Genomic DNA, 17,783 nt, shown 5'->3' with positions numbered 1-17,783 from the left:
ACTTATGTACATAAATCTGAATCACATATAATTTTCATGTCATGAAACTTTATTCCTCTTTAGATTTTTTTTCCAACCACTTAAGGATGTAAACCCCTCCTTAGATGGTGAGTCATTAAAAAAGATGCAGAGGGCCAGTTTGCTGAATCTTGTCTTAAGCGAATAGTTTAAAATTTTTAAAAATTGTTACTGTTCTCTGATTTATTGAGGAAAAACTTAATACAATAAAATGTATAAATCTTAACTGGTAAGTCTAATTCATTTTCACCTCTGTAAACAGCTGTGTAACTATCACCCATACTGAGATACAGACATCTTCCAGCAGCACCGCAGGTTTGCATGCACCCCCATCCACTCAATACCCACGCTCAGAGTCCTAGTTTTGAACTTCATATACATCGAGTCCTGTTATTTCGTTGTTCTTCTCTATTATCTTTTTGGTTTTAATTTCTTACATTATCCTTTCAGGGATTACAATAAACATCCTAAGCTTGTCACGGTTTACCTTAAATTAATACTTTTAATACTTTCTAAAAATGTAAGAGTTATAGAATTATGTAACGCTATTTGCCTGCCTCACCTTTTGTGTATTGCCATACGTTTTATTGCTACTTAAGTTTCAAAACCCACCGTTGCTTTAAATGGTCAAATTCTTTTCTATTAACCACACATTACTGTTCCTGGTGCCTGTTCCTTCCTGCAGTTCTGTTCACCCATGTCATTAAACAACATAGCTTTAAAAAAATGTTTCATTGTGGTAAAATACACGTAACAGAAAACTTACGATCTTAACTCCTTTTCAATACACAGCTCAATAGTGTTAAGTATACTCACATTATTGTGGCACGGAGCTCTAGGACCTTTTCACCTGCACCCATTAAACAAGTCCTTGTGGTCCCTCCTCTCAGCCCGACAACCACCACTGTGCTTTCTGTTTCGATAAGTGACTACTCTAGGTGTCTCATATAACTGGAATCATATACAGAGGGTGCCAAAAAAATGCATACCCATTTTTAAGAAAGGAAAAAAACGTATTAAAATTGTACTGCAATGAATGATGCTAGCGTTCATTTGATCAACGCCATCTTTTGAGTGAACATCACACTACACACTGCTACGTAACTCAATTCAACTTCGAAAAGTAATACATAGATACCGTATCTTAAGCTGCGTATACATTTTTTTGGTTCCCCGAGTACATTTGTCTTTTTGTAACTGGCTCACTTCACTTGGCATGATGTCCTCAAGGTTCAACCGTGCCTAGCATGTGTCAGAATTTCCCTCCTTTTTAAGGCTGAATACTATTCCACTGTATGCATACCACATTACGCATTCATTATCGATGGATGTTTGGGATGTTTCCACCTTTTCGCTGCGAATAATGCTAAATAGTATAACTTAAAAATATATATATCAAAGTGCTTCTTTGTCATTATCTCAAGAACCCATAGTGCGATATAAACTAAGAGTTTGCTTCCTGTATATACATGGCACTGAAAAATAAGCAAAAAATGGTAAATACCAAAATGAATAACATTTGTACCTGCTGTTGTCTTTAAACTAGAAGTGGCCAGTGACTGACATAATTTTTGTTTGGCCTGCAAGCTATTTTAAAAACAATTTGCTGCTATTGCAAGCGGTAGCTTTTACCTAAAAATCCCAATTTCCTACTTATCCTGAAAAAAAAAAAATCACAATATTTGGCAAGACCAAGCTCACCTTCCTGCAGGACGACATTTGGGCGGCGCTTAATGTCTGTTACCCCCTTTCGGTGGGCACATGATCTCAACTGCCCACCACAGGCCTCCCCTCATTTGTACATGTTTCCTGCCTGGCCTCAGGGGAACCCGAATTTGGAACCCCTGACCTAACCATGGATTCATTTTGCATAGCTGGAAACTGAAATGTGCGGACAGACAAATGTGGAGAACAGACCAATCTAGAAATCAATAACAACCAGATAAAATGAGGCAGCCTACAAAGCCAACAGCTCTTGCCTGGGACTAAAAACAACCTCCTACCATCATTTAGTTGCTCTGGGATTAAAATTGCACTGCTTCAGACAGGTATATGCACCTCCCTTTGTTAAGGCAGGAAAAATGGTTCCCAGGAGACCTGCTTTACCTGCCCTTTATAAAAGGCTCTAATTAAGACCAACACACTAAACAGCCACTCCCGTCAACATGCCCGTTTTCATTAATCTTGAACAATTTTCAGCAGGGTCAGTTCTGGCTGTGGTGACTAGGAAGTTTCTACAGGAACTTTCAGGTCAGGAGTGCTTAACCTGGGTCAGTGGGCCGACTGGAATTCAGGGACAGGGAAAAAATGACACCGCACTGTCTGTCACTAAACTCTCACTGAGATGTAACCCTTCCATCCACTATGAACACAAGTAACAATCTCAGCTGCATTAATAGGCCCTGGGAGTTTGTCTCTGATTGAAATCAGTTCTTTTCATACTGCCTTACAGTTGTAGCTATTTTGGAGTATCATTTCTGTTCACCATTACTCAGAAATCACAGTAGCTAACAGACCCACCACTTGTCATTTAACACTTTAATAAAAAAGCACACGTATTACTACATTCCAAATTTATTTGTTTAAAATATTTTGACAACTGTATCTGAACATAACTAGTTTCCTGTCCTATGTATTTCACTGTTTTTCACTTTAAACCATTTTGATAGAGGACCCGTCAGCTTTACCAGGCTGCCTAACGTGGCTGTTGCTCAAAGAAAAAGCTCAAGAACCCCCATTTTCCATGAGTGTTACGAGTTGCAAAAAGGCTTTGAACACTTAGTAATGAATATTTTTATCCCTCTGTGGAAGACTGGGGGATGTGGGTAATATTTACTCTTTGGAGGTGGTCCATTGCTGTGTATAAATGACTGGGCTTTGAAATAAAAAATCCAAACTCTGCTTAGTAGCCAAGTGATTTTTCACAAGTTATTTAAGTGCCCCGAAGAGCATTTGCCCATCTGTTAAGATAACACCTATATTACAAACTGCCACGAGGTCAGATGCAATAACTTATGGGCAAATGCTCAGTAACTGTGACCCATCCTATAGATTCTGGTTGCCATTATCACTGTCGTTATATTTAGCACAGTCAAGTAAACGCAACATATTTATTGCTGTGTTACAGAGAACGTAAATATTGGTATATTTACAATGATAAGGTAAATATTCCACGTGATTTGCTCATGCTCCCAAACCAGATGTAAACTTTATCACTGGGAAACCTAATTATTCCCTATAAGACTCCCGTGAAATTCTGTAAGCTTTTCTCCTTTCCCTTTTTACAACTTAAGGCCAATAGTGGGTCCGTTTTGTACACTGGCCTCTACTGCTCATAAACCCCTACTTGGCTCACCAGAAAGGTGTTAGCTTACCTCGAATGAGATTTAGTTTTTACACTGTCCACTGGCTGCTGCAGGGAAGATGCTAAAGCCACTGCAGGGAGGCCTGAACGGCCCACACCCCTTTTCAACACCTGGGGACAAGGCCGATATACAAAAAGAGCAAACTCATGTCCACCCCAAGTAAAGAAAGTCTGTGGACAAAGGAAACACCGGCCATTTTCAACAAGTCACTGTGATCAGACATGTTAAATATTCTGTGCTTAGAATTTATGGCGGACAAGGCCTTTTTGAATTATATTACATTACAAACATTTAATTTTTCAAAGCCCATGCAGAAGCCAGCAAGCTCAAGGAGCCTATTAATCAGGAAAGGCAGTTCTGCAGATTCCAGGCTCTTGGAGCACATGGGAGGCCTAATCAAGATTTATGTGGCCCAAGTTCCAGGGCCCCGGCCTCAGCAAGCACCTACTCTGGCCTCCTGTTCTCTCTACCCTGGGCCCTTGCAGACCTGGCCTCCGCCACAGTCCCTCCTCAACCCAGGCAAAGGGGCCAATACATTCAGGGCACAGGTAGTAGACACCCGAGCAGTGATTTATTTGTGAAAAAGATACAGTCATGCTAATTTCAATTCGTTTAAAAGGAAGGATGAGATAATGTGAACATTAGCAAAGAATATTTAAATGCAAAATTGTAAAGTCAGAAGGGATCCCTGGAGGCTGGAGGGCTTTTTACTCTGGGTTCATCATTTATTAGTTTTTATATCAAACCTAATAGTAAGGGGCTAATTATAGTCGGTACCAGACACTATGTGAATTATTTCACATGCATCACCCCATGTCATTCTATATGGTCCCTGTGAGGTCGCTACTGTTAGTATGACCACATTTTGGACTGTGAAAGAGCAGCTTAGAAAAGTTAATAAACATTCTCAGAGCTGCAGAGATACTAAGGGCAACCAGGACTCAAACTTGGGACCCCACAACCACCCCAAATTCCAGGGCTCCATCTCTAACCCAGGACTTCTCAGTCTTTAACGTCCATGCCAGTCACCTGGGCCATCTGGTTGAAACTCAGATTCCTGGGCCCCGCCCTCAGAGATTCTGAGGCAATTGATCTGGGAGGGGCCCATGAATGTGCATTTCTCACAGGCTTCCAGACGATGCTTCTGCTGCTGGTCCAAGGCCTACAGGCTCTACAGTGCCCTGAAACTGTATGCACGATTTTGGCATTTTCTAAGGAACAGCTTTCATCAGATACATGACTCAAAAAGGCTAGAAACCACTGGCCTGGTATGTCAGTTTCTCTGAAACTGATGACCCATCAGGGAAGACCTGACTGGCAGAGTGAAGCCCGATGCCCTGATCTCACCCTCCATGCTGGACTGCACACATCACAAAACCAAGTCTACAACTATGACCCACAGGCTGGCGGCCCAGTTTTGCAAATAAAGTTTTGTTGGAACTAGGACTAGGGCCGGGCTAGAGCACGTAGGACAGAGTAGATCCTGTCTTTATTTAAAATTCTGATTATTTTGTTTACGATTTTTTAAAATTGATTTTGCTTCTAAAAACATTCCTTTAAAATATTATGTATCTCAATTACTGAGGTTTTTTTTTATGCCTCTTTAAATTTTGCACCAAGACGAATGCCTCTCTCACCTCATTAGTTCTGGCCCTAGAACTTTCTACTAGTCCCCAAATCAGGAGGAACATATATCTATTTCTCAAGAAGTTCAAGGATCCCGTGAATGGGGCTGTCTGTATGGCTTGCCAGCTGGGGGGGGAGGGGGGGTGCATGGTATCTATTTGGACTTTAGTTCTGGAATCATCTAGAAATACAAGAGGACATTCCACAACACAGCTAGGAGGTGATTTTGTGATCGGACTCGGCATTAGACAAATACTTGATGCTCCACAGACGGAAAATAACAATAATAATGATAAAATCAACACTTTGTTCTTCTTTTCCTCTTCTGACCTATGAAAACCCCAACCTAAAAGACAGGCCTAAATTCCTGAGGCTTTTCAGGTGCGATTTAAAACCTCACACTGATTCTTAGACCAGGCTTGTTTTCTTTTGCTTAAGCATCATGACAAGAAAAAGACGACGCATGAAGGAGGGCGCTCAGGGGCCCTGCAGCCGGACGAGAAGGAAAAAGGGCCTCACCTTGAAAGAGCATCGTCTGACTGAAGTCGCTGCGCATGTCGTTCCGACACACAGCCTGGACGCGGAACAGGTAAAGGCTATCAGGTGAGACATGGCTAATGGTAGCTTTCTGTAGGTGGAGAAAGAAAGGCCAGTGAGTTGGTCTGAGGGCCTGTACACACTTACCCTCTAAAGCCACACCTACAAAGGCATGCTCTGTATTACTTTAGATTTCTAGGTGCCACGTCACAGCCTGACAGACAGGATGCTTCCACACTGACCAAAGGCTTGCTTTGAAAGGAAAGAGCGGCCAGAAAGAACCTTGCTTAGGAATCTGTTTTCAACACTGAAATGTGCAGGATACAAGACATAACAGTCTTGACTCGTAGTTTTTACTATGGCTTGGGCTGTATCTTCAACCGTTTCTATACTCACAGGGTTTGGACTTCTTTCATAGCTACTGTACCTTATAAGCTGTAATTATTTATCCCAGATGGTCTCTAGAATTATCAAGTGCACTGTATTTCCAGAGCCAGGCAGAGTTTATAACATCAGCAACAAAACCTCTGCATGTCAGTTTCTTTGCAGTTTAAAGGTCTCATTGTATCTAGACCACAGATATTATGGGGCACAATGCAGGAAGGGCATCTGGCTAGAGGTCAGACGACGTGAGATCTAGCCTTGTCACCCCATTCATCAGCTGTGATGTTGAGCCCGTTGCTCGATGTCTTTGTCCTCTGCTACCTTCAACAGTAAGGTGGGGAGAGGAAGAACTATCTCACAGGGTTCTTGGGAAAGCTAGGTAACATAGCCCAGGCAAACCTCGTTCATCGGTAGTCCACACAAGGCATCAGGAAGAACGCCCCTGGTCTAACACAGGGGCCGGCAAGCTCCAGCTCCCAGGCCAACTCCTCCCCCTGTCCGTTTTTATAAATAAAGTTTTATTGGCACACAGCCACGCCCATTCATTTACATGTTGTCTACGGCAGCGTTCGCCCTACAATGGTAGGGCTGAATTGTTGCCACAGAGGACTCATGTCCCATAAAGCCTAAAATCTACTATCTGGTCCTTTCTAGAAAAAATTTGCCAGTCCCCAGTCATCTGACACCTGACAAATCCAGGTCCCTATTCCTCAAAGCTTTATTCCAAGAGCCTTTAAAAATGAGAAAACAGCAACTACCTAAGAAAGCAGACAACGTTTGCTTTGTGAAGAAACAAGCAACAAAAGCAACTGATTTCAAAGACTTCTCTAATGGATGAAATGTCTTGTCATAGAAATGTGTATTCTGGGCCAAGTATAAAAAACAGCTCTGGGAGCTTAACCGCTGAGTGGGTTTTCCCAATGCAGCTATTGAAAACCTCTGACAGGCATTAAAATGTTATTGTGGCCACACCTGCTACCACTGCCTAGAAAACTGCTTCCTGGAGAGAGCAGTAGGTTGGGGTCACATTATTTCACTTAAAGCCTCATTTATCTCTTTTGGAGGATGTAGTAGTAACATCTGCCCTACAGGTTTGCAGTGAGGATGTGGAGAAGGCATGTAAATTGGAAAATGCTGCACCAACGTAAATTACTACTTTTCGGTTCTGGGCTACAGTGTTAAGAGAACAGCTTTGTTGCCACTAAGTCAGCTGCTTGACTTCTTGAGGAATTAAGAAAATTAATTTTGTGTGTCCCAAAAGAAATGACCCACCCCCAGAAATTCTTATTAAAAAGAACTTGCTGTCAAAGCAGGTTTTTCTCTACATCTCTCTTTCTCTGAAACTAATTTATGCCTCATTCTCTACACCTCTGACCCCATCTTCTGTTCAGAGCAAAATCTTCCCTGCATCTAGGCAGGGATTTATTAGAATTCACTCCAAGCCCCTATCTATTCATCTTTGCATGTTTAATTATTTTCCACTTAAAACAAGAAACCGCCTAAGCACCTACATAGTTTCTGCTGATTAATGCAAGCCATCTTTACTTCAGAAAGAGAAAAATCCCTTACGGACTCCCAGTAGTGACAACAGAAAGGTTAAAATACATCATAACCTTGGGTTATTTCAATAGATTCCTCTCTGATTTCATGAAGCTCATCACTCCCTAATATGACCCAGATAACAATGTCTAGTGGGGAAATTGAAAATATAAATGGAAATGAAGTAAAAGAATCTTCATCTAAAGGAATATGAAAAGTATTCTGTAACTGATTGAATGGGCTCCGGGGACTCTGTATTGGGAGAAAAAACAAAGTGATAACAGTCATTAAGAATCCCACTCAGTGCGACTGCACTTTTCATGGGCATATACAATTATGGATTTCATTATTCTAAAGCCTTCCTTTGATTAAATATAAAAGCAATGGCTTTCAAACCCAAATGTGTCACATTGAGTTTCTACGCAAGGACGTAAAGGCTAGTGATTGTTGGAGGGTTTGCTTTTCCAGGGGAAGAAGATGGCTTCTACAAACATCTGTTCTGAAGGGCTTTGTTGGGCGTTGGTGTGGGGACAGAGCCCCAAAAAGCAGTTTCCAGGCTCTCGGCCTCACATAGAAAGGTGCTGGCTCAGGTAGTAAATGGCCATCGACTGGGATCAAATGGCCATCAGCTGTGGCTAGTTGGCCATCAGCTGTAACCAGTGAGCCATTGGGCACTAATGTAACTGCCGTGGCTACGCTAGCAGAAAAGTGGGGGGCTAGCAAGAAGATGGTGGCTGAGTCTGCAAGCGGCACAGTGAGGGTTGAGAATTGTGTTGCTCCTGGTTCCTGTGTCTCCAACCCAGCCGCCAGCGAGAGTATAGTGGTGTGACTCCCCTACCTATGGCGCCGTGGGTGTTCCTTTTTGGGCTCACCATGTCCTGCGTTCTTATGTGGGGAGAGGGACCAGAGACCCCGCAGGCTGTCCTGCATGACAGTTGGACACTAAATATTTATGCAAATTTTAAGATGAAATGTGGACTTGGGCATGTATAGCTCAAAGTGAGGTCAGATATTAACAGTGTCTGAGAGTCTGAGAACAGTGATTACAAACTACGTGGCCACAGGATCTAGCAGGTAGGAAAGTGTGAAGCAGATCGAACGTGACAAGGGAGTGGTGGGGACTGTGGACAGCTGCCTGGTGGTGGTGACAACAGCAGGAAGGAAGACGGGGAGGAGAATTCACTGTGATCGTGAGAGCTAGTGCTTATACATAGTGCCGGCCACGTGTCAGACCTGTGGTACCTTCACGTAACATTTACTATTTCTAAAGACCCTATCAGATGAAAAGGGCTCAACAGAAGCTTTCTGTTTTTGTAACAACGAAAGAAAAAGGAGTCACTTTTGATGGGCCTAATTATAAAGAAATTAACTAGCTTCTCCTGTGGCACGGGCCAGTTGGTACACGTGAGGGTGGGCTGGCGCCCAGGCAGGCACTGGCCACAGCTCACAGTGGTAGTGACAGGCCGCAGCAGAGCCCGTGGCAGTGCCAGCCCTCAGGAGGCAGCGTGAGGCTGGGGTGACACAGATAAAGTCACCTGAGGTGCCAGGCAGAGACGCGGCAGGACCCTTCTCACAACTGCAAGGACAGCAGGGGCCCTGACTGGGAACAGAAAGGTTTTACCAGGTCTTGGTCACTGTCCTTTGTAAACGTCTTCTCCTTCTCGTCCTCGTTCTTCGTCCAGCTGTAGGAGATCATGTAGTTCATGATAGGGGGGTGGTAGATGGTCTCGGGCTGGCTCCAGGACACTTGCAGCGCCGTCTGGTTCAGAGGCTGCACCTTCATGTGGATGGGCGGAGAGCTGCAAACTGAACACACAAGCGGCCACGCTCAGGGGGCTTGCGGCCCAAAATACCACTCACTCCCCTGCCCTGCATGCTGAAGGAGTCCAACCTCGAAAAGATGACACAGTCGTATAGGAGGCACCATACTCCCTTCACCCAAATCCGCCTGTCAGCATTGTACCATACCTGTTCTCCCCTCTCTGTCTTTCTACATACACACACCCATGCACGCGTGCAATTTCCCTGCTAAATCATCATAAGCAAGTTGTGGAAATCCTGACACATCACTCCTTAATACCCTGGCCTGCATCTCCTAAGAAGGACATTCTCCTATATGATTGCAAAAGACTGAAGGCTTTGCTCTCCCACCCCCAAAATTTTTATGTGGAAACCTAATCCCGAATGTCATGGTTTAGATCCTAAGGATGGAGCCCTGGTGAACAGGATTAGGGCCCTTATAAGAGAGATTCCACAGAGCTCCCTGGCTCCTTCTGCCACATGAGGACAGAGAGGAGGTGACATCAGTAACCAGGAAGTGGGCTCACCAGACAGTGAATCTGCCAGTGCCCTTATCTTGGACTTCCCAGCCTCCAGGACTGTGAAAAATAAATTTCTATTGTTTATAAGCCACCCAGTCTATGGTAGTTTGTTATAGCAGCCTGAGCTAAGACAATAACCCTAATACCGTTACCACACCTAAGAAAATAAACATTAATTCAATAATACTATCTGATACACAGTCCAGAATCAAATTTCCCCAACTGTCTCCGAAAGATTGTTTATAGCTGTTTCTCCCTTATCGCAGCTGCATTTAGTTGTTATAAGTCCTCTTTCAACCTCGAATAGGCCTCTGACCTTTCTTTCTTGAAGTTTTTGTAGAAGCCAGTCCATTTGACCTGTGGGGTATCCCAACAAACTAAAAGTGTAAATAAAATTTTGTTGCAAATAAATCAGAGTATAAACAAATAAAATCTAAAATGAGACTTTAAATACGTTTACAGCAAAGGCACATACACACAAAAAGGGATGCCTCTCTCTGGACCAGAAGGACTGTGGATAATTATCCTGCTGGGGGGCACAAGGAAAAGTCAGGCTAACCCTCTTTTTATTTATTCCTTGTGGCTGGCAGCTTTGAAGTGGGCATGGTAGTTATGCACCTATAAAAGGGTTGAGAATATCACGTCGGCCTTTAAAGCGACATTTTAGCCTCCAAACGTCTCCTTCTCTGTGGCTGTGGTTCCTGCCTCCATGGGGCTTAGAGTTTGAAGCAGCGTTTCTCCGCCTCACGACTACTGACTTCTTGGGTCAGACTAGTCTTCGCTCTTGGCGGGCTGTCCTGTGTGTGGCAGGGTGTTCAGCAGCATCCCTGGCCTTCATCCACTGGATGTCAGTAGCACACCTCCCTCCACATTATAACAACCAATAATGTCCCCGGATAATGCCAAATGTCCCAGGGTGGGGGGCAATCATCCCCGGTTAAGAACTACTGGTCTAAATGGGGAGCTGGGGATTCACCAAAGAGTCACATACGTGGCACTGACATTACACCCCGGATGGGACAGAAGGAGGGGAGGACAGGTAGGAGACAGTGCCCAAGCACATCACAGGAGGCTTTGACTCAGGCTATGGGGCCCGGGGAAGACGCTCTGAGGAAGGCACACCTGAGAGCTGAGTGGAGCTTAACTGGGTGGGAGTCAGGGGAAGAAGGAGAGGGCAGGCCAAAGAACCACAGGACGGGGCCCAGCAGTGCGGGGGACAGCTGCAGCGACAGGCTGCGTCGGCCCAGATGACAATTCTGGCCTTTATCGTAAGAGCACTCAGAAGCCACTGAGTGACACACGGAGGTGTGTGCGTTACAAAGATCCCTGGTGCTTCAGTTGAGCACAGAAGAACCTGGAGGACGAGGAATGGAGGAGGGAGGCCTGGGAGGAGGTGCTGCCCATGGCCAGTTGCCCATAGACCAGGGGGAGAGTGCAGAACGGCTGGTTCTAGAGGGAGTAGCCAGAGGTGAAACCCGGAGGCCTGGTGACGTGCTGTCCAAGGAGGGGCCTGAGGGAGGGAGACGCAGTGAGGACGACACTCAGGTTTTGAGTGCAGAAGGTGAGCACCACTGGAGGAGATGCGCCACAGGACCCTGGTTGCTTTGGCGTCTCCCAGGAGCCCACCATGGCCAGACTCCCCCAGAGCCCCAAGCGCGAGGCAGCCCGAGGCAGCCCCAGAGCGCAGGATGGCCTCCCTGCTTTAAGGAGCAGACAGCTGGAGAAAAGAGGAGATTGGTTTTGACAGGGAGGCATCCTTTTGCTCTTCAACTGCCAAATCACGATGCAGTCGGAGAGATTCGCTGTGTGTGACTGAGACAGGAAGGAAGGGATAAATTAATGAAGTTCCCACCGCCCTGAAGAACCCCGGGAGGCATCTCGCTGCTTGCCGCACACATGCCACCACAGCAAGGACATCAAACAAAGAGTCTGAAGGGAGATGCGGGGGGTGAAATGGCAGAGTGTGCACACTAGGTGACGCTAACATACCGTGTTATTAACACAATAGCCCAACTGAACTGGCTTCCAGTTCCTCAAGACAGGAAGGGGGAAAGTCAGAAAAGATTTACACCCCCATCTTTCCAAACGCCAATAACGAACCAAGGAGATTTAAACATTGGGAAGCTTCCATCCCTCACAGTGATGACCATGTCAGATTTCCTGACTTCTACGTATTTGCTCCCCTCCCACCATATTCTTATTTATCTCCCTTATTCTGAAGCCATCGCTTCCCTGCTCCAATTAGTGGTGAGCTGTACGGATGGTTCTGCGAGCTGGATGCATGTATCTCTCTAACAGTTACATCATAACCACAGAAATAATTCTTATCACCCACACACGGAAGCAACCATTCTTCTTATTTATTCTTTACAATTAAAATAGCTGGATTTTTCTTTGCTGATTAAGATGATTCATGTTAATGTTTTTGTTGTTGTTTTTTGTAAAAGAAACCCAAGTAATACAAAAAAAGAAGTTAAAAAAAGAATCACCCCAAATTCCAGTACCCAGAGATAACTATTGTTTACTTCCTGGGGAGTCAACATCCAGATCTCTCTTCCTACACACGTGAAAGCACATACATACAATTTGATTTAACTGGGATGGATAGGATGGATGCATTATGGCACTGTAACTGAGTATTTTATTTTTGCTGTTATGTTTTACTCAATAAGTCATGGAAATATTCCCTTGTCAATTAATGGAGCTTGGCATCACTGTTTTGAATGACAGTAGAGAATCCCACTGTCTCAATGTACCAGAAAATACTGAGATAAGCTCACGTAGGAGTCAGGTCTGGCCTCCCTCTAACAGGATCGCCTACCAGGACAGGAATTAGTAACGAAGGTGTCTCCAAAGAACCACTCTTGTCCCACACTACACATCAGAGCTCCAGGCCAGGGGTTTGCAGGCTAAGGAGCCACGTCCAGGCCTGTGCGGCATCCAGGCCTGTGGGACGAGCAGACAGAAGAGAAATTTCTCTTCTATTCTTCATGTCCCTCCTGCTTGACAGGGAGGGGCTGTCTGGGCCAGATTTGGAGAAGGCATCTGCAGAGTACTAGGAGGACCTACAGGGGATGGCAAACTTTTTGTGTGAAGGGGCAGGTAGTAAATATTTTCTGTTTTGAGGGCCAGCCAGTCTCTGTCACAAATACACAACTCTGCCTTCGAAGCACAGGAGCAGCCTAGGTGATGTATGGGGACGACTGTGGTTGTACTCCAGGAAAACTCTTCATGGATACTACCTGTCAAGTTCATAGGCTATTCATGTGTTATTAAATTTTCCACTGCTTCTGATGTTTTTCAACCGTTTAAAATATAAAAAACCATTCCCAGCTTGTGGATGTACAAAAAGTGGTGGTGGGTGAGTTTGGGTTGGTGGTTTGCTGGTCCCAGGCCTAGAAGACAAAGGGGAGGTGAACCGTTATCTGAAACGTGTTTACCGACTGCCCGACTGCACTGGTATTCTTCGCACTGAATTCTGCCCTTTACGACAGCCTAAGAGGCCCACCCCTCCACAGAGCTGAGATCCTGCCTCGCATGTAGTGCCACGTGGAATTACATTATTGATTTCACTGACTATCTCTAAGACATGATCTAACTCTCCCACTAGAAATGTCAGCTCCACGAGGTTGGTACCTTTTCTGTCTTGTTTGCTACATTATCCTTGGTGCTAAAACAGAACCTGGCGCACACAGGGCTCGCGATAAATATTGGCTGAGGGGCATGCTGGTTGCATGGAATAAATTCCTTCTTTATCCTGGTCCACAGGTCCTGTATGACGTGACCCCCTTCCATGTCTCCAACATCATGGCTTCCCACTCTGCTCCTCGCTTCCTGCACGCCAGCCTGCAGGAAGACCGACTTCAACATCACGATGCTCCCCCTCGGGTCTCTGTTCCCAGAGCCGCTGTGCTCCCCAGCCCCAAGAGCCAATCACATCTCCAGTCCGTGTCTCTGTCCCTCTGACTGAGCTGTAAGACCTCCAGGGCAGGAACAGGCCTCGAATTTCACTGATGAAATGAGAGAAGGTATTTTGCTCTTTAGTCAGGACCCCATCTACAAAATAAAACTCCCATCTACAAAATCGGTGGCACACAATCCATTCCTGGGCTCACCTTCAGGAGCTGCAAGCTCGTGTGAGGAACCTGTCCTCAGCCTTTAACTCACACCTTCACTAAGGGGGTATCTGCTAATCAGGAAAAGCACTTGGTCTACGCAGGTGACAAAAATCCCAGCATGCTCGGCAGCTGGGGGAGGCGAGATGAGCAGATGCCCTTCCAAGAACATGAAAACAAGCGAACAGCACACTCGTGTGCCTTGTGCTTCTAAGTTCTGCCTGCTTTTTCAGTGATGGAAACCCTCCTTTCAAATATAGCATCGCCTCCCCCCAAATTCCAAATATAAAACAGGCAAAAGCAGCGCTATGGGATTTTACAGGAACAGTTTGGAAAAGCTGGTATAAACAACGGGGGGCTTTGGAGCCAGACCCACACAGACCCTTGTGTTCTTTCTTATCTGTAAAATGGGTGGCTAGTACCCAGCAACAGTCTCCTCACACAGTGGGCTGAGAATTACAGAGAACACTGTGGCTAAACCCCAATCAGTAGGCACGAGGCCATGGCACACACAGGGACAGGCGGTTGGGCCCATATGGTGTTTTACAAATTGGTGTATTTTACATGGAAAGCTGGATTTTTAAATAGCACCCACACATGGCAGCGGCTATGCAGAGCAGCGGAGCAGCTCAGACTGGGTGTGTGTGCTCAGATTTGCCTCAGTCCCCACCACTCCCCATTGCCTCTACCCAGCTCTCTTCACCCACAGCTGCCGGTCCCCACGGCCAGGGGAGTCGTGTACTGGTCGACATGGGCACCGGGAACGCTGCCACAGGGCAGTGCCAACGCCCAACACCCACTGCAAACCGCACCTACCACGAGTCATCCTGACGCATCCTTTTGCACAAAATGAAAGCCTTTTAACCATGTGGGAAGCACCACACCCGGTTCTCTAAACAAATGTCCCTGTGAGGTGCTCCTGACATCAGCCTTCCCCTTCTCGGGCCTGATTACATTTCCTCTGGTGTCTAATTGCTTTCTCTCGGATGATGTTCATGCCAGCCCTGAGAATTTCTGCCTTTATTCTGAACCACCTTTAATTATGATCCCGGACTTGGTTAAATAATGAAGAGGCTTCTAGCAAAGCACCCAAGGTCCTCTGACTCTCTATCAATGTCAAGGATATTTTCTCAGCGGTTCCACAAGTAAATGGTAGAATCCCCCACCCCTACCACACTTCTCTTCATTGTGATCCGTCCCGTGGGAAGTCGGTGTAACTTCCAAGTGTCTGAAACTATTTGGAGTTGAAGGTCCTCCCTGCCCTGCGCCCGCCTCCTCCAAGTTTCACACGTGAGGCAACAGGCCCATTATTGTTCAGGAGGCGGGGACGGTACTGCTTCGGTGCCAGTGCACCAATTCACAATGCTTGTCAACAGAAGTGGAACTGCTGCCCACGGAGGGTGGGGGTGGGGTGTGACATCATATACCACACACGGTGGTGTCGGTGGTTAGGAGGGACCAGCCTGGCCTAAGCCAGCTGAGAGGGACTGAGGGGATGCCTCCTGCCAGCAACTAGCGGGGCAGGGAGAGAGAGCAGGAGCCCCGCCTCCTCTTACAGCAGAAGGAACAAGTCACGTGGAATGGAGCCAGGAGCCTCGCCTCAGACAGCTTAAACACCTGACATTTCTTTATCGCTTGCAGCTCAGCTCAAGAACCCTTGAATATGGAGTCCTTTAGGGAAAATTTCCAAAGAAATGGCCTCGGGGAAGGATTTCTCTTTTTGAAGGGCCGTATTGAAGAGGTTTAGGTAAACACAAAATCCCCCAAAGAAGACTATGTAAGACTTCAAACCCGGGATCTTGGCACTCGGGGGTGTCACCGCCCCCTCCCCACCTAAGAGCTCATGAAAGGGAAACTGCACAGAAAAGGTGCCAGAACCAGGAAGAAGATCAAAGCAGGACCCCACTCCAGCATTCTGGGGATTTACAACATCCCAGGAGAATCTAGTTAGAGCTGCCAGCTGCACAGGGCATGCCGTGGACCAGGCTTCCTGTATTCCTCTCAGATGATTCACGCAGGCAGAACGGAACCCAAGAGGCAGGTTCGATTCCTCTCCCCATTAAAGATGGGTGAGGATACTGGGGTCCAGAGAGACCAAATCACTGGGCAGCGCTGCGGACACAGACTGGGAGGAGGGTTCAGAACTGGAACCCAGTCTGTCATATTCCACCAGAGGGATGGGCCGGTCAGGCGTGTGCTATCCACATACACCTTCCGCATCTGGTTCCCTATCGCAAGATGGTAATTAAGATGTCAGGAGGGTTAGTCAAAGTGCTTCAAGGTGAAAACTGTCCCACGCAGGCGCTATGCATCACTACTGCGGCCTTAGGTCTGTGGCTTCTTTGGCAGCTTAACAATCCTTTGTGCAAAAAGCTTCCTTCCCACTCCCTCTGTCTGCCTTCCCTATCTTCTGTTCTCAAGTGTCACGTGACAGTGTGGAGGTCTGACAATTTCTAGAGCAGTCTTCAACTCCTTCAGGACCCTCTAAAGCTGGACACAGCTCAATCACCCTTCTTCCCCATCAGAAATGCAAACTAAGTTCGTGGTCCCTCACGTCATCATGGGGATGCCAGAGCCACCCCCAAGGCCTTCACTCTGGGCCATTCTGTGCTGACATAGCAATAACAAGTCCCATCTGATGAGCCTCGCTCTGGGCTCAGTTAGCACATTTCACAAATTTGTCATCCAAACCTCACTGTCATTCTGTGGGGCTGCTGGCACCTTCCTATTTTACAGACCAAGCTCCAAGAGAGTCATTCATTCACTTCTTCACTCTGGAGTCAGACTACTTCAGTTCTGGACATACCAGCTGTGTGCTCTTGGATAAATGCATGAACTGAACAAGCACAAGCTGACTGGTGTATAGGAAGTGTGCGATAAGGAGTAGCTCTTGTTAAATATTTATTGAGTACCTGCTCTATGTCAGGACCCTAACCAGGAACTAGCGATAAAGGTGAACACAAGTTGACATGGTTCTTGACCTCCTGGAGATTATGGGCCAGAGGCAGAAACACACCAACCACTTGGTATCAGTTCTCTGTACTTATAATCTAGCTTTTTTTTTTTTTTTTTAAGTTTCCACCTAGAAGAGAAATCATACAGTATGTCTTTCCCTGTCTGACTTAGCATAATGGTCTCAAGGTCCATCCACGTTGCAAAGAGCAAGACTTCAATCTTTTTTATGGCTGAACAATCTTCCACTGTATATATAACACACTTTCATTATCCTGATGGACATGTAGGTTGTTTCTATAACTTGGCTATTGTAAATAATGCTGCAATGAACATGGGGGTGCATATATCTTTATGAGTTAGTGTTTTCGTTTCCTTCAGATAAATACCCAGAAGTGGGATTTGTGGATCATGTGGTAGTTCTACTGTTAATTTTTGGAGGAAACTCTATACTGTTTTCCACAGGGGCTGCACCAATTTACATTCCAATCAACAGTGCACCAGAGTTCCCATTTCTCCACATCCTCGCCAACACTTGGTATTTCTTGTCTTCTGGATAACAGCCATCCTAACAGGTTGGAGGTGGTATCTCGTTACGGTTTTGATTTGCGTTCTCCTGACGGTGATTGATGCTGAGCATCTTTTCATGGACCTGCTGGCCATCTGTATGTCTTCTCTTATTCTAATATTTGGTCTCTGTCCCCAGTCCCGGACACAGAGCTCCTAAATCTCTGGTAAATTCCTAAGTGACTAGAGCGCTAAGAAGCATCTTTTGTTCTATGGGGTTGACTGTGGGTGGGGGCCTGGATGGCTTCTGGAAGGCGGCTGGTCGCTGGGAAGACCAAGACACGATGAGAAGCTTGGAGTTTGCAGCCCCTGCCCCCTTTCCCGGAGAGGGGAGAGGAGTTGGAAATGGAGTTAATAAA

General features: G+C 46.0%; 1 protein-coding gene across 3 annotated transcripts in view; it reads right to left on the bottom strand.

Moving 5' to 3' along the window:
* The window catches only part of PTPRG (protein tyrosine phosphatase receptor type G), a 685,327-nt gene that overhangs the window by 96,705 nt on the left and 570,839 nt on the right, over window positions 1-17,783 (bottom strand). For all 3 annotated transcript variants that reach the window (XM_033132046.1, XM_033132048.1, XM_033132047.1), the window contains exons 9-10: window positions 9,091-9,275; window positions 5,529-5,637 (exon numbers count right to left, since the gene is read on the bottom strand). In XM_033132046.1, the coding sequence (XP_032987937.1) occupies window positions 5,529-5,637; window positions 9,091-9,275 (294 nt within the window). The remainder of the gene's footprint in view (window positions 1-5,528; window positions 5,638-9,090; window positions 9,276-17,783) is intronic.

This window comes from Rhinolophus ferrumequinum, chromosome 17 (assembly GCF_004115265.2).
Source record: "Rhinolophus ferrumequinum isolate MPI-CBG mRhiFer1 chromosome 17, mRhiFer1_v1.p, whole genome shotgun sequence".
Taxonomy (NCBI): domain Eukaryota; kingdom Metazoa; phylum Chordata; class Mammalia; order Chiroptera; family Rhinolophidae; genus Rhinolophus; species Rhinolophus ferrumequinum.
Note: the sequence above shows the minus strand (reverse complement) of the source record. Positions and strands in the feature narration are given on the sequence as shown.